Source organism: Lepisosteus oculatus, chromosome 2 (assembly GCF_040954835.1).
Source record: "Lepisosteus oculatus isolate fLepOcu1 chromosome 2, fLepOcu1.hap2, whole genome shotgun sequence".
NCBI lineage: Eukaryota > Metazoa > Chordata > Actinopteri > Semionotiformes > Lepisosteidae > Lepisosteus > Lepisosteus oculatus.
In genome coordinates this window covers 16606392-16632996 of record NC_090697.1, presented here as the reverse complement: position 1 = coordinate 16632996, position 26605 = coordinate 16606392, and the positions used below count along the sequence as shown (strand labels likewise).

The window sequence follows — 26605 nt, the reverse complement described above, 5'->3', positions numbered from 1 at the left end:
ATATTGTAAACATTTTAAAAGCCAGATCTTGAATTGTCTGCATAGTCATACACACTGATTGGATGTTTAAACATCATGTAGATATTTCTTTTTTTTTCAAAGCAAACTTTAAGAAAGTTATCTCATAATTACGAGATAAGTAATAATTGTGTACTTTATGTGATCATGAGATAGCACAATTGTCAAGTAGGTAGCTACGTCAGCATGCACAGCCAAAACATTGTGTTCCTTTTCTTCTCTTTTCAGCATGGAACGAACCTTTAACTTATTCCTTTAATATATATATTGTTATATATCGCGATATATATCGCTATGTGTGGAATTACAGTTTTAAGCAGCGCAAGTGATTGCATGTAAAACTGTTCCTAACGGAACCATCATTGCTTTGATCTCTAAATCCCACAAAACTGGTCCTCATGCTTGTAACGATTCTGTTCATATTTGCTCCAAATTGCAAGATTTCATTATGACTAAACCCCAGTTGAAAGTAAATCTGTACAAATTCTGCAGAGCTGGGCATTGACACAATCATTAAACTGAAAGTGCCAGCAAAGTTCACAGTAGTTACTATATGTGTTCAGTGCACGACATAACAGATTGTACAGTACATACACTTACGTAAGCATTGCTATCTCGTAATTACGAGATAAGGGGGCGAATATTTTTTTTCCCTTGGTGGCAGCAATGCGCTTCCGTAATTTTGACTATTAGTTCATGTTAAATTGAATTTATGTTTATGGAAATGTATTGCTATGTCCTTAAGACTACAGACAAAAGAAAGAGTGATTTATCCCAAAGGCTCCAGTATTTCACTTGAGCTAATTTTTACCAAGTTACACCATTCACACATAACAGTCGTTGTCGTGTAACTATACTAAACCCTCTCTAACAATGTGCCAAGGCAATAAGTACTGTAGACTTGTTTGAGGGAGACAATTTGTTAAGCATTGCTGTACCTAAAGACTTAGTATGTTATAAGAGTTATAATGAAGGATATGAACAGTATTGGTCCTTTTTAATTTTTAGGTTTTTTAATTTCCTGCATATAAATGTAAAATGCCACAGTAAAACTGTCCAAAACATGAGAGCGATGAGCAATAATTTCTTTAGATTTTTAAACTAATAACCACATTGCATCACGACTTGTAAAAGTTAAGATTTTCAGAGAATGTACGGTATGTACCCCACCCCTCTTTATTTTTCAAAGATGTCACTGTGAGTAAATCGATGCTGACATTTTAGGATAAACAAAACAATAAAGAGCTAATTAACTGACTTTTATCTCTTTAGATTGAAAAACTGCCCAAGCTTTTATCGGACCAAGAAATCAATTAGCAGGTGGCAGTGCTGGCTGGCAAAGTTTTTCAATTAGTTTTTTTTCATGTTCAGAGTTTAATTACAGTATGCCATGCATTGCAAAAACATAAATGAAAAGGGCCTAAAGAACATGAATTAAATGAAAACCTTACTTTGCATTATTGTTGTTTTTCCATTATTTTCTATTATTATTTCCATTATTCCATAATAAATGTAAATACTGTATGTTGAAAACAAGAAAAAGTATATAATTTTCATATTTGTTCCCCAATTGCAAAAACAGTTACTAAATGTTACTAAAAATGGTATAGAAATGTCTGTGGATTATGTGTTAACAAGAGTTCACGTTTATAATAAAGAGACAATTCAAATAAATGAATGCAGAGCTGTACAAATTAAGCTCTAACTTAAATAAATAAAATCTGTCTACTCATGTATATTTAAATTTTATTTGTCATGTCTCCCGAGCTACTTTCTACTCAGAATTTGTACAAATTTCAAATTATTTCAGGAAAAAAATGAAAGTACGTGTTATAAAGTACATACTGTAGATAATGTTAATACTCATTCTGGACCCGAAGAACTGTATTATAATGGCTCTGCACTGTAATTTACAGGTAATGAGAAAATGATAAGTAAACAGACAACAGGAGAAATTCAACCTAATTTCAAGATAGATGGACAAATGGATGGATAGTAAAATCATCACACAGACAGGCATGCAAGCAGGCCGGCAGACCATCCTTCCTTGGTGGTAGATTCATCTTTTCGATGGGGTTCTCGCCACCTCTCTTCAAGAGGGGGAGACTGCCCCTTTGCCCTTGCTCGTGCGCCCATCTCCGCACGACAGGCAGCGCCAGAGAGCCACTCTTACCCCCATACTCCGGCGTCTGGGGACCTGGCGCGGCAGGAGCAGCCTGTTGTTGGAGTCAACGGGTGTCTGGTAGTCAGGCGGGCTAGCAATGGCAGGCGAGCTGGCGCACAGAGACTCTGGCAGCTGGGAAGCAGGTGGCAAAAGTTGGGGCAGAAGGCAAATGGGACAGAACACACACACAGAGGCGGTCAGCATGAACGCGACGCGAAAGCACGGGAATGCCAACACACTGAAAGCCATAGAAGAAACACAGGATTTCGTTTATCTTCATGGGCTATTTGCTCAACCAAGAAAGGGCTATACTCGAAACAACTACAGTATATACAAGAGGAATGTGGACTTCCCACAGCACTGTTGTTTCATCTAGCACTGACTTGCAACAGCGCATCCTCTTCCTTACAATATACGAGTAGATAAGTAGACTGGGAATCTAAAAAATCATTAAATGTTGTGTCTTGCTTATTGTCAGTTTCATGAACTATACAATATATTAAAACCACATCAGTTTTTGCACTGGATTATATTCTATGCTCTACAACATGCAAAGAATTTGCATATGTTGACATTTCTTGTTTATCATTCAGAGATTCTCCCTTACAATAAGAGTTTGCCTAAGCCTTCAATACTCAATACTGTTACTTACCAAAATATAATCAGAAAATCACCATACTTCATAAGAATAACTCCAATTAATATTGCCAAAGGCCGTACAAATTTCACGTGTACATTTTTATTTAAATTTTTATCAGCAACTTCAAGACCCCACTGAAATTGATCTGAACACTAACTTAAAAATAACATACTATACTTGTTTTAGTTTTTGGCCGCTAGTTTAAACCCTAATATACTGATGCCATAAGCATGGATATCCAGCACACTGATTTTATAAATCAATGCCTATGATGTTGTAGACATTCATAAAAAACTTTTGATGAAGTTATTCTATAGATTTCACAAAAGTACTGTTATAAAATTAACAATACACTGTGTAGAACTGTGTAGGATTTGTGCTAAGCCACTCTTAGTTTTAATTTTTTAGTTGTATATTATTATATTTCCACTGCCTAGAAACACAGATAAATTTTAAAAAATAAAACAAGCAAATAAAAATAATAAAAACAATCCCAGTGCCATTATTAAAATCCATTTCAAAATTACTGAAATATTCTGCTCAAGTTATGCTGAGGACGTTCGCACAGGATGTGCTGAAGAGATCCATAGCCCCCTACCACACCCTATTAACAGTAAGGGGTTTTTGGGAGGTTTTGTTTCCCTGTTCACTATTTTACAAAGCAAATTAGCAAACACAGCAATATCTCTCAAGTCCAGAACTTTTTCAAGCTCCTTTCTTTCTTTCCTACTTCTATTAATAAGAAGTATTAGGCCACTCATATTAAATTTGGGGTTGTCATATTAGGCTAAAAACTAGACAATTGGCATTAACATTTACAGAACCTTAACATCTGAAATGACTACAACTGTTCTCCTTCATCAGGTGATGTATAAGTAAACAGTAGGTGGTGCATTAGTAACTTTTATTGTTCATATCAGTTTCATTGCTTAGGCCTGGTTGAGATCCAGAGACTATCAAACAAACATCAGAGTAGCTGGGCATTCAGGTTTGCACAATGGTCATTGCTGAAACCTAAGAGAAACCTAAGAGACGAGTTGTTTTTTCCTGGCAATGCAAACAGTAAAAGAACACGACAGAGGACAGAAAACGTACAGTACCTGAATTTGTAAACCAACATTGAGGGTACTTCCAAAACGAGAGGATTTCATTCTCGACGGCTGCAAAAAAAGAGAAAGTTACAAGCTGTTTATACTGTAATGCATTTCTCTTAGTTAAGTGTCAATGACTCCCAGGTGAGACTCAAACCAAAAAACCCACACACTGTTCTAGGAAAAGACATGCTGTGATTCTTCTAGAAACATGCCAAACGAGTGGACCCACAATCCAAATCCACATCCAAAGCATCATTAGCCCACACATATGCCAACAGAGTTAACCAACTATTAATAATACATTTAATTTACATAGCACATTTCATTAAAATGAATATCACATAAAATAAAAGGCTAAAAAAGAAGGTCAAGGAATTTAACAATAAGAAGGAAAAAGACAGGTACTAGAAGTTGATAGGCTTGTTGATAGGCCTTGTAGAGAAAGGTTTTAAGATCTCTTTTAAAGGGCTCAGTTGAAACTGCTTGTCTGAGATGATCAGGGAGGCTGTTCCACAAGTGAGGAGCAGAGATAGAGAAGCACAGTCACCCAGAGTATGGCATTTGGTTAGGGGACCTATAGCACATTAAATTGACCTGATCATAAAGACTGGAGTGAAGTTTGAAAAATAAGGTCTGTGAGTTAGGCGGGATCTTTGCCTTACAGAAACCAGGAGCAACCACAACACACTAGGACGGGTTCAATGAGATGGTACTACCTTTGGTGGAGGCTCACTGACAGTGATAATAGGATCAAAGAATTTTGTGGCACGGGATCGATTCTTTGACTGCTGTAGCGTCTCCTGTTCCTTCTCCATCTTGAACATGTCACTAGAGGGATGCAGACACAGCACACACAAAAAAATATCTGTAGTGCACTTTACGTGACCAAATGGCATATGTTTTCTGGATACCTTGTTTTTGGAATTGTAGTGAAACAAAAGAAAAATAAAAAAAAGAAATTATAAATGGAAAAACCCCATTACAAATAATATATACAGTATATAATCTACTTTACTGTATATAGAATATAGACCTACGACTGTACATATATACAGTAGTTATTAAAAATGTGAATACGGCAAAAGACAGCTGTCCATATTCTGTCCATATTCTTCTAGATTTTTTATCACAAAACAAAGTGGGTATTCTTCCATATTTGGGTGTCTATCCAGTTATGTAAAAACCAACATGCACCGGTCTGCTATTTTACATAATAAAAGATCTGACGAAGAGCTAACAGGTCAAAATGTCATGTCTTGACTTCTTTCATGGAAACAATCAACATGTTTCCACAGTTGGAGAGAACGCAGTCAACAGCTTGGCGGGAGGGTACCTGAGCTTGCAGACCAGCTCTGTAAACTTCGGCCTTTCCTGAGGGTCGTATGTCCAGCAGCGCGTCATCAGGGTGTATAGGGTGGGAGGGCAGATATCCGGTTTGGGCAGTCGAACCCCTTGCTCCAGCTGGTTGATCACATCTTTGTTCTCCAGCCAGAAGAAGGGCTGCTGGCCCATGCTCATTATCTCCCACATGCAAACCGCTGTAGCACACAAAAAACACACGACAGTCATGCCCGGGACACCTCCTCGAACAACGCACACACGTCAGAACTCAAAACCCTACTGGAAAACTGGAAATAATACGGAAACAATGGACTGTCTTGAAAACTGTAGAACAGCCTATTTGAAGTGTTTTTTAACAATATTTTCTTACACTTATACAGTGCTTTTCTGGACACTCCATTCAAAGGGCTTTACAGGTAGTGTGGACTCCCCTCCACCACCCCCAATGTGCAGAATCCACCACTGCTCAATGAAAGAGTGGGAATGTGCTCTAGGAATGCTAAACTGTAATGGTACAATTGTTGCATTGTAAATTTGCTACACACAGTAGGGCAATTAAGTTTCATCCACCCAAGATCTCTAAATGGGGACGACCTTAGTGACTGCTTCTGCACAGCAACAACATCAACTGTTTACCGTAAACAGGGTTGCTGCTACAATAAGACTCGGCACGTGACAATTTGTACGTACATAAAACCTCCCATAGGAGCCATAATACAAATGTCCAGTTAAGGAAACTTTATACTAGATATGTAAAGGACTAGTAGTGTGGTGCATTCTTTCTGAGGATGAATAACACGGAGATAGAGTACTGCGGTCAGGATCAGGGCTCCATTTTATATAATCTCTCCCAATTCCCTCTTTCGCAAGTTTTGCCGATTATTACTGATTGTATAAATGTTAAATGTATACAGTATGCCGTTTTGTTAAATGTATATGGTATTACGTTATTCTAATTATAGGGCTTCAAATGTTTTTCTCCATTAAACACAATGCTATTTATAACTATCATAAATGGTCATTCTCTATACAGTACAGTATGTACTCAAGTAATGGCCAAGAAAGGATCATTTCTGATTTATCTGAAGCTTGGATTTCATAAAGAATTGCCAAATGGGACCTTTATGAACCCTAGGGAGTGGTTATAATACTGTACACAAGCCTGCAGATTTGTTGGCGAAAAAAAGCATAGAATTCAGTCAAGTCTGCAGAATATGTAAACATAGGAAGATTTATTCAATCTATTTTACACAATGTGCAAAATACAATATTGGACAGGGTCATACTACACCATTATAAAACCATTAACATTGACAAAACATCAACCAAAATCAGTGAAGCTCCATGTACCTATAGGCAAAACAATATGGGTATGCATGGATCTACGTAATCGCACTGTATTTCTCACTGGTTGTATCTTCAGTTAGGCCCCACAAGGTGTAACTAAACTGAGGACCAATTTACAATCAGGAGTACACTAAATTCCACTTCTGTCTGCTATTAGTCCTGTGGTCCTTTTTCCCCTTGAAAACCAGCCCAACGTGATACTGATCATTTTGAATAGAGAGCAGATGCAGTGAATGGTAACAAAAACAGGCTGAACTACTGAAATCAAACAAAATGTCAGGCACAGGCAGGACACACTTTTATTGTTCTTGTTACTGCTTCCATTATACACTGCATATGTACTATATATATCTGTCTACAGCCATGGTAAATTATACTACCTTGAGAAAGAATCAATCGTCCATTATTTGGTGTATAACTGTCTCCAATTATTAAAGGATGTTGAGAATTGAAAGTATTGTGTACATGGGATAAATGCTCAAATTACAATAGTAATCTACTTTTTAAAAAGAATGGAATGTACAGAATGGGTTCTCTTGTAGAAACAAAATACCAGTCACTATATTATTTATCTTCAGACAGCATTCAAGAACTATCTAATATGTTTCTTAGTGCTGGTATTTTATTTATAAATACATTTCCTTCTACAATTTCTAAATGAATACTGAATGATTTTAATGAGTTTAAGGAAATTAATAAGAAAGTTACTATTGTTAATATTTCTTCAAAATAACTGAGGAGAGAAATTAAGATCTTTCAATGTTTCAATTCTTCAATATATAGTTTGTTACAGGGAGTTCAGTAAATGGCAAAATGTGTAGTTCAAGTTTTAAACTATTTTTATTAAAAATATGTTAGTTTCCGCATGCATTATTTTTCTAGAAAATATGTTCTATAAAACATTCTGTTACATTATAGTTAGGGATGGACCCTTTGCGGATCCAGGGAACGCAAAAAGAGTGCCAACAGCATCAAACGGGAATCGAAGTCCAAAAACACTACATCAAAAAACCAGAAGGTTCTAAAGCAAAGGGAACCGAGGGAGAATCCAAAAAAGTCATGGTCGCAGAACAGGGCTGAAGTCTATAGGCCATAAAGGGGGATGCAGACTGATTCGTGGCAAGTGGAGGAAGTGGAGCTCTCTGATGAAAACCTAATACTGAGCAGAGATGAACCAGAGAGCTGGGGAAGGGGGGTGTGGTGATGAAGAAGTGCTGGGATTGGTTAAGGAGGTCTAGGTAGTATAAGTCTTCCCTGAGTAGTTCAGGTGGGTAGCTGCGTCAAGCATGTGTAGGCTGCAAAGGAACAAGTAACAGGTTTATTCCATGCTGAAAAGAGAAGAAAGAAAACACAACATTTCGGCCATGGAGCCTTCTTCAGGGGACGACAAAGTTTTGCCGAAACGTTGTGTTTTCCTTATTCTCTTTTCAGCATGGAATAAACATATTACTTGTTCCTTTAAGTCTTCCCTGAGTAGCTTAGGTAGATGCCTGTGTGGTAGGAGCCCCCAGGTGGTGGGATGGTGGTACCATAACATGTTACACAGAATTTGGGCCTTTATCCCTCAACCAAGAACATTTTGACAGGTAGAAAGTTTTAATTTTACCAACATTATGAGACTTGTTGTTCCCCAACTATTGTTTGTAGTAATAGTAACTATAGTAACTATATAGATAGGTGTACCCAGTCCATAACATGTCATACACAGGGGCTATTAATGGACACTAATTAATCTAGCCAGCATGAGAGGAAATCAGAGCACCTGCAGAAAAACCTATGCAGATGTGAAACTCCACACAGATGTCTGTCAGGTTGTGCTCCAGCTCATCACAACCCTGTAGTAATACTAAGTGGTTCTTGAAGATGAATAGATACACTGTATACCCTTATACAGAACATTATATAAATATTTTAAAATAAACATTTAAAAATGTAATAAAGTCATCCTAAAGTTACTTAACTTAAAACATAGCAGCAAAAGCCTGAGTGCTATTTCAGAGGAGAAAACAAAAGACAGGGGCAGACTTCTTCAATAGGCACCCTGCTGCCAGAGGACATATAAACATGTCATTGGAGGAAATTGGATTTATAAGTAATAAAAATAAATTAGGTACTCTAGAAACTATTCCCACTGCCATTTTGTACATTTTATTATTTCATAAATTTTGCATTGAACATTTTAATAATCCATTGCAATTTTATTAACTTTAAATATTTGTGTCCATCGATTTATTGTTCAATATGTGAGCCCTAAACACAATCTCAAGGTGAAAGGGGTAAATAGTGATCTTGTGACAATGTTCTGCAAGGCAAAATCTGGCACAAAGCATATTTTGTAGCTTTCTTATAAACAGAAAGAAATGTTATTTATAGTTGTACACCATATGGGGACAAATAAGGGTTTTATGGACTCAAGCAGGTTGTGGGTTCAAGACCCCACTGGAGACACTACTTCTGTACCCCTGAGTGAGATATTTTAGTCCTGGTTTCTCCACTCCACCCAGCTGCATAAGAGGGGACTAGCATTCTTGGGGGGGGGTAATCCTTGTAATCAGACTGGTGTCCCACCTGGAGGGGAGGAGAGAGGAATCATAGCCCTAGAAACTAGGGCCCTGGTGAGCTGCAGGGGGATGTATGAACAACCAGGTAGTGGACTCCTAGCAAGTCCAATACAAGCTGGAAGAGCAATCCAAGCACTGCACCAGGCAATATGAAATTGCAAATCTAAGACAGTTTACAGACAGGCACTCCACATCTGCAGTGAGCATGCCAGCCTCAGAATCAAGGATGCTCTGAGGAATGCAACTGAGAGAAAATAGCTGCCATCTACACTTGAGGAGAGGCAGAAAAGTGATCAGGATTAAGCAATCCTGACTCCTGAGGAAAGCTGCTTGCACCGCAGAGGAGCAAGGGTACAGAGTGCCTGGGCTCTGGAAGAGGGGGAAAGCAGAGTGAGAGGAGGAACACAGAGAGAGGGGATATAGGGGAAGATATGTGTCTGAGCATGTAGGAAGAGTGGTCAAGGAGCAGCAGGCAAGGACTAGGACAGGGGTTGGCAATTATGGCACGCATACCATTACTGGCATATAAAGGATGAATGAAGTGAAACTGGTACAGGAAGCCATGAAGAAACTAAGTTTAAAAAGTATAAAAACTATGCTTGGCTGTTCTGTAATTCTCTACAACATGCTTCCCATGCCCTTTAGTGTAGCAAGAAGTTGGTTTACTTTACTTTATTTACTGCATTATGTTCAGCAGGGCTAGCCTATTGTTTTCGCAATATAGCTTACAAGCTGTGCCATTTTGCACAATGGATTGTAGAATAAATGTGTTCAACATAAAGACTGTGCTGTTTGTCCTCTGTGCGGGACCTTGAACTGCATGATGAAAAATGGGTTGTAAAACGAATGCTTTTAGCCGCCATCACCGTGCAGATGATTGAACTCAACCTCCATTTGCAGGGTGCAGATCAAACTGTTATGGGGCTTCTCGAAACATGGAAGGCATTTCAGCATCTTTAAGAACTGTCAAATAATTGCACAATCCCTTTTGCAGAGTTTGGGGTGGACATGCAAGAACTGGCATAGGAATGTTCTATCAGATTTCAGGATTTTCAGGTTTTGGCCCAATGTTCTCTTTTCAGATTAAAACCAGCAATATGGATTTTTCAGAAAAGATCACACTAATGGTAAGACATGCATATTAATTACATTTTAGGTATTATTATATTTTAATATTTCATTTTTATTAATGAAAATGTAAGATAGGGCTTATTATTAGTGTTACAAAATGGCATGCAAAACCAAGTGTTTGAGTTAACTCTTGACACAGCCCTTCTGGAAGGTTGCTGACCCCTGAACTAGGACTTTGAATCAGGCCTGTGCAGTGCCAGTGGAGCGACATCTAAAGTTACACTTGATAGACGTGTTTGCACATCTGCTGGTTTCATTACTCCATTACTCCTATTGAGAAGTGTAAGCCATGTTAACACGTTATTGTGATATTCTGTCCAGAACTAAAACTAGCTGTTCAGGCATCAAAAGTTACAGATTCTTCTCAGCAAGACAACCAGCCCCTGAGTCATTAAAATGCAAATGGATTCCTCGAGCTTCTCTAAGTGTAAAGGCTGCATTTATTACAAGAAGCAGCAGTCATACAAGCTATTCCAAGAAAGGCTAGAAGAAGAACCACAGTAAGGCTTACAGAGAGAAAATCTATCAAAACAGGCTGACAGGTATGTGTTCAGCAGAAGATGAAATAATAAGACATTTCTCTCTCCGTAGGCAAGACAACTCAGATTTACAGTACACAAAGTGCAAAGCACTTTCTATGAATTTAGCGATGGGATTATTTTTTCAAAATGCTACCCATGCTATCTGCAGTCAATTCAATTAACAATGTATTACTTGTACGCAGTGTCTATGAAATTATAATTTCACTCAGATAAAGCTTCAGACTGTATAATTTACAGGCAAACTCCGAAGTGACATGTCATGTCGTCGCTCGCCACAGGAAGCTGTCCAATAGCCGTTTTATTTCAACTGTTTTTATTATTATCACTCACGCGTGCTGAAAATAAGAACTTGTATATAAATAGACTTTAAATCTTTTAAAACACTTCAAATATCCACAGAAGTTTTCTAGAAGCCCCCCCAAAAAGAAAACATATAAAAGAAAACGGCCACGGAAAACTTAACTGAAAGAAGTCATGATAAGGACAAGAAAGGCTGCAGAAGTTTGATGAAGGAAAACATGAGTGCAAATATTTTCTTGTGTATCAACATCAAAGAGCCAGTGATACCAAACAGTGATGCATGACACAGCACAGGCTTAACTTGAATAATGGAAAACAAGGCCACCACTTAAAGCTAACGCCAGCATTTCAATAACCTGTACTGAAATGCGTAGGAATATAAGAAAAGCTAATGACAAGAACAAGCAATTCAGCCCACTTGTGCTCATCATTTTTCTGAATGCTCAGTAATCCTATTACAGCATCAAACCCGGATTTCAAAGTTTCCTGTGTCTCTGTCTAAACAACACGCCCTAGTAATTCTTTCTAAACACTGATAACAATGTAGAAAAGTTATTTCTATTATTCCTGTGAAATTGTCTTCTAAGACTTGTCCAGTTATGTCCTAAAGTTCTGTGCACCACTATTTTAAATGAGTAAACATTTTATATCAAGGTTCTTGGCTGCTCTTAGAGGAAGACCTCAGGTACTGTAAATCTCATCTAAATTTTTTTTTACTGGGATAGCCTCATAAATACAGTTTATGACTGTTTAGAATTACAAAAAATATCCTATTAGTTTAGCTTTATTTAAAAACACATAAAAAGGAATTTATGTAAGACACTTTAATTAACATCAATGAATCTCAAATTGCATACAGTACATTCAAATATTATCACAGGAATCTGTATTAGGACCACTTTTCTTCTTAACGTATATTCATGATCTATATTCTAGTATAGTCAGAAAATTAGTCAAGTTCACAGATAGTGTCAAACTAGGACAACTAGAATACACGGTAGAAGTTGCAAAAGAAATCCAAAACAACAGAGACAAAATACAGGACTGTGCTAACACTTAGTTGATGCTATTTGATTCAGAACAGGACAGGCAGTTATACAGGTAGCACAGATCAGCTATAAATGTAAAATTGGAAACACTGATTTTGAGGAGGCCACTTGGAACAGAGATCTACTGAAGGTGGTGTTTATGTACAGCAGACACATCAAATCCATATTCTATGCACCACGGGGAAGCAATAAAAATGATACAATAACAGTAACAGTACAATAACAGGATGTATACTTAAAAGCATTAAAATGTTTTGTAGAACTGTACGTTGCATTAGCAAGACCTCAACCTGATCTTAACTACTGTTTTTTTTTTCACTTTACTCACAAGAATACAAAAAGGCTTTCTTTGCTACTATAGAGTCGGTTTAAAGAAGAGACACCATATAAACTCCAGGACTTAAGACAATGTCCTACACTGACAACCTGAAAGAACTTAACCTTTTTACTGTTGAACCCAAGAAGATGAAGGGACCTGATCCAAGGATTCATAGTCTTCAAACACATTAACAAACTCAAACAGTGGTCTTTTACAGAAACATCAGTGAGACACAATGTGAAAGTGCATTTATATTACCTGTATTATCCTGGTATTACCCTAGCTACTGAAATCCCAACTGAGTTAGATTAAGCTAAATAACCTTTTTTGTTTTGCAACAGTTTTTATCTCCTTAAGGAAGAAAGAGAAAATCTGTCGTACTCTAAACAAAATTATACATTGAGAATGGAACCTTCATGCAAGGTGGCAGCTCAGGCCTGAACTACATTCCACAAAAATCTGTTTCATTTTAAAAGTTTGTTTTGAAGCATCATAGCTGCCTGATAATTATAGAGAGGGTTAGAAAAACTATTTAGCACTCTAAGAATAGTTTGGTTATGTGTTTTTTGTGTTTCTGTGCACAAGAAATACAAGAGCACTAATTTCTCTTCCTTACAGCTCTATTTGTGTCTGTTTTCTGGGGCTCACCTATTAAAGACTGCTTGCTATGACACCCCTAGCCGCAGGTGCATAACAATATAAATAAAGTATCATTGCAGTGTACAAGCCTTAATTGGTGCTCTGTACCAGTATCTGAACATAGAAATCTGCATCATGCCTATTTATTGACATAGTATATATTTGTCTAGATGGAGTGTGGACTGAAGTCTATCTATATTAAAATCCCATTAGCATTGTGGCACTTAAATTATAATTAAAATTTGCTCAAGTTAAATTTGTTACAATTTAACTTGAGCTGCTGTTGGTGTGTTGCTAATTTTACTAGGCTTATCTGAGCCTTTTTTCATGTTCTACACACTTAGGGGAAAGCCACCTTAGAACAGCACTTACCAAACATCCAGACATCACTAGAACAGGTAAAACGTCTGAAGTTGATGGACTCTGGAGCCATCCACTTGATTGGGAGTCTGGTTACAGAGGCTGCACAGGAACCAAACAAGAGACTTACAAATCACGGAGTTCTCGCAATTAAGCAATGGCAGCAAATATTTTCTTACTTCGCCAGTAACTTCCGAAAAGCAGCTATGTCGCACTATGGTCTCACCATTAAGATTACATACAACTAATTAGCCCAGCATTCCACAAACTGTTCGGTGGAACACTGGTCTTCCCTGAAGAGAAAATAGGGGTTCTGTGAAACAAATCAATGATAGCATTATATTTTCTTCTAAAATATAAAATATGAAATTGCATGTAAAAAATACTAAGATGCTTGAATAGCATTTAGATCCCAGGTATATTAGTATTTATAACCCATTCATTATAACATAGTTACCAGGTGACTTGTGACAAAACAATCAGTCCTACAGTACGTGTCTGAGTGTAAGTGGCACTTCCCTTTACTACCACATACATTTTATATTACATTGCAGTGAAAACTAAATGTAGGAAAAGACCTGATCCTGCATCTAATATGAAGATCCAACTCTCTAGCATCATTCCTAATATTTAGCAGATTTGTGATAAAAAAACACATTTGTGTTTTTTTTAAACACAACTGTTCTATTTTTGTACAGTACCAAGGACACTAACCATCTGTATTTTGACTTATATTAATCTTCTGTATTTGTACTTATTTGTGCTTAACAGTACTTAATTTATATGCTTAATTATAGGTTTACTACCCATCCACCTACAGTATCAAATGACAGTTGTTCATTCACCTTATTTTCACCTTATTTTCTTAAATTCTTCCCTCCTTATTATTTAAATAAAATTTAAATAAAAAAATATTTTATTAAATAAAACAAATAGGAAAATAACGGCAATAATAAAAACAGCAGTAGTTATGGATATCTACTTTTAGCTGCTTATTTTTTCATTTAAGCCCTGAGTTACTTTATACAAGACATATAAACTGGAAAGCGTTTACAATATTATCAAACCTTTACTGTTTACAAATGAGAAAAACGACCCATTTTGTTGCCTGTTCCTGTATTCAACTTATTTGACCTCAAACAGACTAACCTTTATAATACTCCTCGTCCTCAATGTATCGGGACAAGCCAAAATCTCCCAGCTTCACACACTCGGGAGCAGCTACGAGCACATTCCTCACAGCAATGTCCCTTCATAAAAGACAGAAAGGGAAACGATTATTTCTGTGCAGTTTATATGAGGTCTTTAAGCCATTTATTGGAGTCTGTGATTACAGATCTCCACTAAAAAAAGTCTTAAGCACTTAATCTAGATGGATTTCACAATGGGGCTTTTCAGAAAAGAAGGAAATGCATGTAAAATCCATTAGTAAAATGAAACATTAGCAATAATACAATGTATGCAATATCAGTCAGTTGGGGTTCAGTATAACTGTATACATACTGTACATTAAAAGCAAGAAGCAGAAAAGGAACCCACTGAACTGTTTGTTTAAAATCTGTAAAATGTAAAGAAAAGTATCTAAAAAGACCAATATGAAAATAATTTGTGAGGCATCAGTCTAATACAGTGAGGATTTTCAAATAAGACTCAGTGAATCCTGGGGGTGTCTCAGACATACTGTACAGTAGCCATGCCCAGGTCTAACAGAATTAACAGTGGATCAGGTAACCAGTTACACTTTCATTCAGGTTTGCAAATTGTGTTTTTAAAACATCTGAGTAAATCCATAAGGTACAAAATGTGGCACAAATGTGATATTAACTAACTTCTAAAGTAAATTAACTGGATGTTAGTGATAAAAATCTATCATAACTGTTTCTTTCATCATTATTAACATAGGCAGACATACTGTACATGTTAACAGTATATATTTATGTATAAGTTAACTTTTTAACTACGAAAGAAATTGACAGGTGCTTATCTTGACAGATGCTTTACATCTTTTAGACAGTGAGTGGAAGCAATTAAAAAGGCAAAGCAAATGTTAGGATACGTAGTTAAAAGAAAATAATTTAAATCAAGGGAAGTTATGTTATGATTGTATAACACAATGTTATGGCCATTTAGAATACTGTGCAAAGTTTTGGTCACCACATTATAGAAAAGATACAGTATAGCTTTCTGGAAGAGAACAGCAACCAAATATATTCCAGGGCTTGAGGGAATGCCCTGGACTGGCAGGCTGAAGGAAGTCAACCATTGTCTCAAACAGGGAAGACTATGAGGGGACCTGACACAAGTACTCAAAAGACACTGCCAAATTTAAAACCAAGACCAGCAAGGCATTCCCTTACCCCAAAGTTTTGTGGGATGGATCAATCTACCCAATCAGTTGTTGAAGCTGATACCCTGACTTTGATCAAGAAACAGCTGGATGAGATACTTGGATCAGTTAACTTCTATCAGATGGCCCTATGGACCCCTCTCATGTGTAATATTTTTATGTCCCTGTGTTCTTCTATAAATAGATCCAAACAGATCCGACTTTGTGTCCAGATTGAATGCCTATTGCCATGAGCACAGAGACTTATGAATGCCTAATATTCTGAGGAGGGAATAGTGATGCAGAAACTAATTGTCTGGGTCTCCTTGTGGTAGACGTTCCCTAAATTTTAACAAAACTAGTTTAATGGAGATGTAATGAAATGTTACCTTCACGTGTGTAAGAAACGGAACGTGTATATTAATGTATATTCTGGAACATGCTCTTCCATTCACGTTAATGTACAGGAGAGCATTTGTCAAACCGAATGTCCAGCCTTCCTCACCTTTAAGAAAGGATTGAGGAAGTGAGGATTTCAAAAAAAAAACAAGATCCAGTATCCTCTACAGCCGTTTCCTGAGAGTAAAACCTGTTTCTCCTTTCTGTGATCAAATTAGAAATGTTCTCTCCATCTTCTTCCTCACAGCTGGTCTGACTCCTACTCATCAAGATCCGCTTACAGTACAATTACTGTACATACGTAGCAGATTACCTGCATTTTAACATTGAAAATACTGCAGATTATTACACCCTGTCCTCTAATAAAGTGTGTCTACATACCATCTTTGAAGCTATAACCCTTTACAATTTGCAATTTATACAATATATATTTAAATAATGGTTAATGTACAGTATGTACTGTACAGTTTTTGTTAAAGAAATTTCAGGAATTGGACCATACTTAAATACATTAAAAATGTTTTATTAATCTTCTCCCTTTTCATTTTTGAATGTTTGTCTTTATTACTTTACTTATAGGTTAAAAACAGGATTCTGGACATACTGTACAGATGTTTGTTAGATACCCCAGTGAACACCACATTACAAGAATCACTTCTAGAAATGACACATAACCTTAAAAATTTCTAAGATTATTTAACTTACTTAAAAAGACAGTAATTATAAACATTATTCACACATTTTCATTGTATTTCCTATTGCAAGACGTTAAGTTCAAAGAAGAAAAAAAATTAGGTTATATGAAAGCATACAGTATGTGGTCTTTACACATCATCTACCTGTGCACCATGTTAACTCCCTCCAGGTAAGCCAGAGCTTTGCAGATTTGTAAAGAGTAGAGGATCAATGTGGCGGTTGTCAGGTTGTGCTTGTTGTCTGTAAGGTAGTTTCCAAGCTGAGAGACAGAAAGAGAGAATCAAAGTAGGCATTTCATGTACTGCATTATCTTAATTATGGTATACATTGGTGAAGTAGTAGGTTTTCTAAGCAACTAACATAACGCTCAGTTTCTCAATGCTTCAGGCAGCTGAGCTTCTCCATACACAGTGATCTATTCTTCCTCATACTTACTCCATGTCATAGTCAATGAGACATTTTGCCAAAATGTATTGGTTAATACCTCAAATATAATATTTCAGACTTCAAAGAGGTTTTAACCTGAAGTAACGAATAAACCATAAACAGTTCATGGCTTTTGATATCTATTTAATATAGCAGACATTCAAAGTAATGCATGCACTGTGTGTGCGTTAATTAAGAGAAAGCGGAGAACAGAAAAAGGGTGTAAACAGACTTGACTTAATTAATGGGGAGCCACAGGGACCTGTATTAGGACCACTGCTGTTCTTCCTCTTTATCAATGATCTACTGTAAGTTCTGGCATAAATAATAAACTTTTTTTTGTTTGCAGATGATAACAAAATAGGTGAATTAAGAAAGACTGAAGAAACACTTTCATATTCAGTATTCACAAACTTCAAGATTAGACAGATCCCATAAGTTTTACTTACACGTAACAGAAATACAAAATCTAAATAGAAGATGGCATCAACTGAGGCTGTAAAATCTGCTTATGATACTTTGGTATTTATTCTGCTAAATCACATTTTCTAATGAAATAATGACACTAAAAGTAATGTTAACATTGTACAAAGACATTGACATTTTCAATTTAACGTTTTTAGAATCACTGGAACATAATCTGGAGGTCATAAATGTAAACTAAGAGGAAGTGCATTTAAACTGAACAGGAGGCACTTTTTAACAAAGTGGATTGTGTAATTGTGTTGAGTTTTCCCACATGGGACAAGCTACACAGGCATGACGTTGACAATATCAACCCAAGAGGACTTAAGAATAAATAGTGAAACACGAACCAGAGGAAACAAGTTCAAATCTTGTGGAAGTGCATTTAAAAGCAAGAGCAGGAGGCATTCCTTTAAATAAATGGGTGCGTGTGGGTGCCGTGTTTTTGAAGTTGAGACCCTGGAATACTACTCGAAATGGCTGAATGAAACCTTAGGATCAATAAGTTACTAGCACCTACATGAGCTAGATGGGCCAAATGATGGTCTCCTCTCACTTGTAACCTTTCTATGTTCTTTTCAACACTCTCATGCATATTCAGGTTTCTGATTATATTTGCTTACACTTTTCATTTTCCAGAGTTTACATTCTGAAGTACAAGTGTTAGATACCATCTACATACCTAACCCTGTCTACAGTACAACAGAACCGATCCGGAACACGTTATATTAAATCCAGCTTCAGGCATCCACGGTGATTGCACACCATTGCACATCTAGGCATTATTGAAATATACTGCTCAGAACAACTGAAGGAGAAAACGTCAATGTCAGAATATGAGGATTTCAAAACCTAATATAAATGCTAAACAGTTTTCTTGCAAAGCATATCCAGAGAGTAATTCTCCAAACTGGCTGGCTGTAAATTTTGAAGCCATTACAGTAACAGGTAGAAAAGCAAACTTGGGATTTGTGTGACAAAAAGAGTTTTTAAATAAACAACATACAACAGTCTCTAATATATTTTGTGTAGCATTAACATGCTCTTGACAACAACAGGGTTTATGTTAAATCTTCACCTAATGGCATCATGAAGAATGGACTGCTGCTCTCAGTCCAGAGCTTGCCTTAGCTTATGAAATATACTGACCACTATATAGTGCGTGCATGTTTACCCTATTATGCTATACCACATATAAAAAGAACCACAAATGGCACGAATAGTACAGTATGCAGATGGACATTTTATGAAGAATTTCAGATGAAGTGCATCTATACAGTATTGTACAAATGTCGGGGTTCAGATGTTTTATTTTCAGGTGATACATATAATAATTATATGAAATATACTTATTACAGTATATTAACATTGTGACAACATGGGGAAAACATTGTTTTCATTATAGTCAAATTTGACACAAAAGTCAATACATTTCAAAGGAAAATTAGGTTTATCTGTTCACAATGTTAGTTATAGAAACCAAAAATAGGGTTTATAAAACATCTGCATGTAACCCCAAGTCATAGTCAATATTATAAACCATAACAGGTTTATAAAAATTAAAACTGAAATTGTCTTCACCTAGTGTTATCTACAGCAAAAGCACACCATAACTATTTGGAATGGTGCTGAGGACATAATGTTTTAGTATTTAGGCACTTACAGTAGATAAGTCTAAAAGAGTTTGGTAGTAGTAGTGCTGGTAGAACAGCAGATGGCACTCTTTCCTCTGGATCTAAATGTCTAATCCAATGCCCTGCAAAGGTGACGAGAGATGCTGCGCTGTAGGATGTGCATTCTTTAGATGAGGTACTAATTAGAGGTTCCGACTCTGTGGGCCATTAAAAGTTATAATTAAAAATGCCAAGGGATCATTAATGGATCATTAAAGATTGGGCTTCAATTTGACTGGGAAGCCTTTTCCGAATACCTATTTCTCTTTGAGTAAAGAATTCTTTCCTACTCGACTCTTTTTCCTAAACAAATCTCCTTTAGGTTTCCAATGGTGACACCATGCTCTTGTTTCACTCCTGATTTTGAAACTATAAGTTGAACATACAGGTATACTATATACAGTATACAATCTTAGGATTTTATAAGCTTACTATAGATCAAATCTCCTCTTATTCTCCTCTTTTTAAGCCTGAGGAAATGTATCTCCCTCAACCAGTCTGTACGACATTCCTCTGAGACCATGAACACATTTGTGTTACTCTTTTTTGGACTCTTTCTAAGGCAACACATTTTTTCTGTAGTTTGGTGACCAAAACTGAATATAGTATTCCAAATCAGGTCTTGCTAGTGCATTAAAGAAATTTAGTTCCCTGGATTTAAAATCCACATTTTTGTTACAGTATAAACCCAAGCATTCTGTGTGCTTTTTATGATTGCTTACCCACGTTGTCTTGATAAGTAAATAAAACAATCAACATAAACACCCTGATAGCTTTCATGTGCAGCTTCCTACAGCTCAGAACCAACTACGTGATGTACAGTACGTAGTAAGCTATGTGCTCCTGTTACTAGTAGATCGCCTTGCATTTATCAATATTGAATTTAATCTGCCAAGTGTCAGCTCAATCCATGATTCTGCCCAATTGTCCCGTCTCTTTGTAACTCCCTTGCTGATATTTCTGTTTGCCTCTCCATCTCCACCTTTGTATCATTACCGAATTAAGTGCATTTCTTTGTCATGATGTCTTAATCTTTAAATAAACCAGAATCTAAATTGTTCATATAAATCAGGTAGAGAAACAGGCCCAAAACAGATCCCCTGCACACACCCTCGCTCATCTGCCCAGATAGAGTTTATGCCTATTAAGTTAACTGACTGTTAATCAGTTCTCAACTCACATACATACAGATGCCGCCCGTCTAGAATGCACAAGGTGTCATTCGGTATACCGTTGTATACCACAGAGTCCCGGACAATATAACAGTGCATCATGGCATTTTTTTTTTAAATATGATGCAGGACCGCACTGCAATACTCTGTAAAATGTCACTCGCCACTGAAGGTCTGATTTATTGTGCCACCTGTTAAATTACCACAGCTGTGTGTTTGTCAGAAATATTTAAACATTATTAAATGTTTATTAACTCATTAATGCTTTCTTGCATCTTAGTCATATTGTATGTATACTGTACTGGTGGCAAAAAATTCACTAAATACAGTGATTACTTTATTGAGACAGGATGCTGTTACCACATTGCTACCACAACCCTACAATTAAATATTATTATTATTTATTATTATGATCAATATCAAAGAAGCAAATTTCCTACAGTACAGAAACGTACAGTAGATAACACAGTGCTTAAAAAAAAACACATCAAACAAATGAAGCAAAAAGTCCATACAAAACCACTCTCAGACAAAAATAGCATTTAATCTTTCTGAGTTATGTAACAGATGACGGTCAAGATTGCAATTGCCATCTGAGGCGCTAACAATTGTGAAATTCAAGCTCTGTTAGAAGAAAACCTGTCACAAAATATGAAATGTTCTACATTCGTTTTGATGATATGTATACATCTCAGTTACCATATAATAATTCATTCAGCACTATATAAGAACTTTAGGTTTCTACAAAAAATGGTTTACACATAAAATTGTATGTCAGTCTGCTAAAGACATAAATGTAAGAAAAAAATTGCGTTTCAGCAAGAGAATGATCAGGCATGAATCCCATTGAGAATCTGTGGAAGGACTTGAAAACTGTTGTCTATAAGCAACCCCCAAGCAATTTGAGAGCCCTTGCACAAGAAGAATGTGCAAAACTTGCACAAAGCCAGTGTTACAAATTTGATAGAAACTAGAATAATGTCTTATCTGCAGACAAGCAGATATAAAAGGTATCTGTATATTTTTACTTAATATTGTCTATGTCGTATCTGTACTAATAAATAGAACAAGTTCAATTAGTACTATTTACTCTATTCTTATATTGATTCTATTATGTATTATTTATTTCATTCAAGTAGTAGCATTTATTCTATTCTAATAAATAGAATTTAAGTTGATTATGATCACACGTTAAACAGAAATTCATATTTCAAACAGTAATGCAGCAAACAGTGCTAAACAATTGCCTTACATCCAAACTTTCTTTAACAGGATTCATTGTTCATCATCATAAAACAAATCCTCAAAAAATGTTCTGGCACAAAACTGCAGATTACACAACCCCAGACTCAAACATCTGAACACCCCAGGAAATCTTAAGAAAACATCAATTTTACTACTCAATAAGACTGGTTTACGACACAGTGATAAATATTTTGCTTAAAAAATCATGTCATGCTGTGGGTCCTGTTATACTCTCCCACTTTGCAATTGACCAACAACAGTCTAATTGATGTAAGTCTGATGGCTACTGTTAAATTGCAGTTTTCTGCACCATCTATAATTCCAAGGTCCTGAGCCACACGGCACCCAAAAAACAAACAAAAAAATCACATAAGTCTTACATGATGCTACACCAGAATAAGCACCAACCTCTCCATACTGGTAGAGTTCCATGACGATCCACACAGGATCCTCCTCAATGATTCCTATCAGCCTCACAATGTGTGGATGGTCAAGTTTTTTCATGATCACTGAAACAGCAATCATACAGAAATTCATGGATTCCAAATACTGTAACAAACAGCTGAATGCATGGAAATCTTAAACACACTCTCACAAAATAAAAACTGAGTTGCAATGGGCATAAACAACACAACAAGTGAAGAAAATAATAATTTGAAGTGATCATAATTTGCAAATGATCATACTGTACTTTGCTAAAGAACAGAAGAACCCTGTAAATGATTCCCATTTTGACTAATGAGTGTCACACACTGATGAAATGGAAACATTTGACTCAAAATATTGAATTCAAAGATTTTAAATTTAAAAATCTTGATTCAGATCTTGAAGTTGTGGACTCAAGAAGTGAAGATCTGAAACCCACTTTAACATTCTAACACGATCAAAGTGAGGAAACGTTAAAATTGAAAACCTGAAAAAAACTGTAAAACATCAGTTCGAATCAGGTAAACCAAGATTAATAAACTTTGCGTATTGCGTATTTTGTGACAGGCAAGTTAAGACCCTGGCCTACTTACCAGCTTCACTCATGAATTTCTCCTTCACATCAGGAGAACAGTCCTTGCAGGTTTTCACAGCAACACTTATCCTCTCTCCCTTCTGAAAAAAATAAAAAAAGAGGTTGACTCATGTAAAAATATGCCCTGCTAAATAAAATTAACACAAAGGACCATTAGTCCATCCACCCAATTTCAATAACAGGGTTGCAGTAATGGAGCCTAACTGGACAGGCAATGAGCACAAGGTAGGACACACTCTAGAAAGGATGACAGACACACATAAGGGGGACAATTTGAAGGCACCAGTTAGCCTACATAGCACGTCTTTTGACTGTAGGACGAAACCATCCCAGTGTGAACCTATGGAGAGACAGGAAGAACAACTCCACAAGGAAGGCACTCAAGGCTAGAACTGAACCCAGAACTCGATTGTAAGCAACAACAACCACCATGCCCCCTAACCACCCTACCTAAAGACCACAGAGTATATCTGCATTTACTGATATGTTTGTTTTAAAAAATGACGCAATCATTCTTATTTTATACAGATGGAGTCAATAAATGATTAGAAATCTATCAAGCTCCTTAAAGAAAGAAAAGGAGAGACAGAACTTCAGCTTCTGATCGACTGGGAGAGTCACAGCTGCCCGCAGCTCCTGTCTACCAGTAGCCGTTCCTCTCCCTGTAAATACACTAACACCGACTCTCCAGTAGTGTGGAAGCTGAGCTGGAGATTAGCTGCTCACCGGTGCTCTCTGGCTGAGCCACAAGTCCTGCATAACAGCTGAAATCCTGTCGACTGCAGGAAGAAAAGTGGAATGACAAGCTACAGATAAAGCAGCTTGCGTCATGACAGCTGTGGACTTGATTTTTTTTTTAATGTGGATGTAGATTTCTGTTGTTATTGCTCATTCATAAGGATTAACCTTTAGTGTTTTTTTTTCCTTTATTTTTTCAAATTCAACATACAGAGCACTAAAGGTCTAGGACAGCTTCAGAAGCTTTCTCTCTGTCATCGTATGTTTTGCCCATTACAGATACAAATATCGTATTACATAATAAGAATTCAATCGTAATACCATTAAAACGAAAGTGTGTAACTTGCCTTGTCCTTATAAACTCCTTCATGCACCTCCCCAAAAAAGCCTTCCCCCAGAATCCTCCCCAGGACAATATCATCTCGGGAGATTCCAAATTTTATAACTAGAAGAGAAGAATAACATTTATTTTTTTATTTCTCCTAAAATGTTTTTAATTCTCTACTTTTTGAAGTCTCAGATATTTTTTACACTTAGAAATAGGAAATCTAACACCGACTCTTCAGTAATGGAGGTGAAGCGGCTTCACTGGATATTTGCTTCTTTCATTATATTACTGTGATTTCATACATATATTCTTACATATTAAAAGGGATGTAAAGAATATTTAACTTTTTTATTTCTTACCCGACTTTGGCCGTTCATCTGGTATCTCCGCATAGATGTCAGACCCTGCCACATGGAAAATAAATTGTAATTGGTTTGGCCTTATTTCTAGTTGTTTTCCACATCCAGTATAGTATGTGCTGAACCTTACTGCAAACATCAAAGAAGTTCATCAATTTAAACATTCAAATCCCTATACTGAGCAAATGGCAAATTATAATAGAACAGTCAACTTTATTCTGAACTGCCTGGCTTACCATTTTAAAGAATAGAGGAATCTTAAATAATTATGGAAGAAAAAACATTTTCAGCAAAAAGGTCTTCTTTTGAACATTTTTTAATAGAAGCTGTCTGACACATACCTACGCTCTCCCTCACAGTAGTGTTGGATCCCATGTTCTTGTGATCACTGGTAACAGAAAGGCAACATTACCAGCTACACCAAATATACCACCCAGAAATCCCCAATAATACTGGGTCAATCTACATTCATTTTTAATTTTCAAACTATTACCATGTGGTATCTCAAGGAAGAGCACTTTCTTTCTCATAACGGCTCAAGTGAGATTTCACCAGATGCAAGAAGAAAGAGCACAAACGCAAGCCATTTCTGAGGTTCCTCTTCTTCACAGGCTAAAGTAAAGCTCAAAGTCTGCTGTACAGAGCCCGGCCTTGAGGACTGCTAGCTACTACTCTGAATTTGAATGTGATGTCACATTCATCGAGACAACACAAATTCAGTCTTGTATTATCTTTCTATATCTCCTGTGGTTATCTCAGCAGCATTCTCAGATCCTTCTATTTCCCGACAAAAAGGATGACTGCATTGGCAGACAATTTTTCAGATGGGTTAAAATACCAGCTTTACCAATGGGAAGAGATCCCTTAAAAGAGGGGTGTGTCCCATGCATTTATAAATTAAATCTTCAAAACAATAAGGTTCAGATTTCAACCTGCAGCTGGTCATGACAGATATGCCTTTCAGGGATCTCAAGTAATAGTTATAAATGAACTTTCCTTCTATCTAGAGAGCACAGGAAAAAAAAAAATTGAAACATTATCAGTGCCCTTGAAATATTCATCCCTGGAAATAAATATAGTGTAGTACAAGACCACAGCTAAACAGCAGCAATCTACTGTAGGTGGTACATGGAATAATAATGGGAAGTGTGTGCTTCCCCATGGCTCCTTCTCTAATGTACACAAATTGTCATGCCAGAAAGAAATCAAAACAAAACTGAATTGGTCATCTACCAGTGTGTCTGCAAGAGTCCTGTACAATTAATCCAAATGTAAGTCACGCCCATTTACCACATGGTTTTAATGACCTTTATAAGGGTCCCCATATTAGAATTTCATCATCATACCTTCAACAATTTTCTTTTTACATTACACTTCAAACATACATCAAAGTTTACCTTATCCAGTTTAGCTGTTATCCATATACAGTACAGTACATTTTCAACATGGTCAAAGGGTTTATAGTATTAATATGAAAATGCTTTATTCCACTAAAATTATCTTTTGTAAGCCAAAATAACCCTTTTGTAAGCCTACGTTTAAATTTATTTTAACTGTACATGATTTTATATTATGGATAGGTGTTGGGGCACTATCAAAACAACTAATATTGATGAATGTAGGCTTATTGGCATATTGAGGGTGCAAGAAGGTTAAAGATTGCACTAAGCAAAAAGCAGACTATGAACCAGAATTTTTTTCTCCTACTGCTCCAGCTACACCTATATCCTCACATGACTGATTTATACGGCACTTATATGATATATTTGTATCAGTCATCATTCTAAAAAAGTGGTAAAAAAATTAAACTTACGCTGTAGGAACAGCTGGAAGAGAATTTCGGAAATCCTTGTCTGCAAAAAAACAAAATAAAGAATATGATAAAGGAGTCCTATCTGTCTTGAATATAGATAATATGTTGTACATGTTCTTTTCAAACTAACGCAGATCCTCTGTATTTACATTTTTTTGGCATTACATAGCAAAGATCAAAAGGCATTAATCTGTGCTAAATGCATCTAACCTGGTAAATATACAGCTAACGACAGATGTTTGCAAGGTTTAACAACTGAAAATAATTGACTACTGTTCCATAAAAAACTAAGAGAACATACATGAAAATTAACAGTATTAAGGCACAGCATAGTAGCACGATGAATTGCTTGATTCTTGAAAAGGAGAAGAGGGAAAGGATTTTGCTGTTGTATTTTGTAATTCTGCTATGTTGATATATTTGAGAAAGAGGGTAAAAA

At 36.4% G+C, this 26605-nt stretch overlaps 1 protein-coding gene across 3 annotated transcripts in view; it reads right to left on the bottom strand.

The window, feature by feature from the left end:
• ptk2ba (protein tyrosine kinase 2 beta, a) overlaps positions 1-26605 on the bottom strand; it is an 80751-nt gene that overhangs the window by 13607 nt on the left and 40539 nt on the right. For 2 of the 3 annotated variants that reach the window (XM_015358033.2, XM_015358022.2), the window contains exons 12-24: positions 26167-26206; positions 24695-24741; positions 24354-24398; positions 24014-24111; positions 22927-23008; positions 22316-22416; positions 17070-17185; positions 14655-14755; positions 13518-13607; positions 5250-5454; positions 4633-4744; positions 3923-3982; positions 2192-2314 (exon numbers count right to left, since the gene is read on the bottom strand). In XM_015358033.2, coding sequence (XP_015213519.1) covers positions 2192-2314; positions 3923-3982; positions 4633-4744; positions 5250-5454; positions 13518-13607; positions 14655-14755; positions 17070-17185; positions 22316-22416; positions 22927-23008; positions 24014-24111; positions 24354-24398; positions 24695-24741; positions 26167-26206 — 1220 coding nt within the window. The remainder of the gene's footprint in view (positions 1-2191; positions 2315-3922; positions 3983-4632; positions 4745-5249; positions 5455-13517; positions 13608-14654; positions 14756-17069; positions 17186-22315; positions 22417-22926; positions 23009-24013; positions 24112-24353; positions 24399-24694; positions 24742-26166; positions 26207-26605) is intronic. The other variant, XM_015358044.2, reaches the window with a different exon arrangement.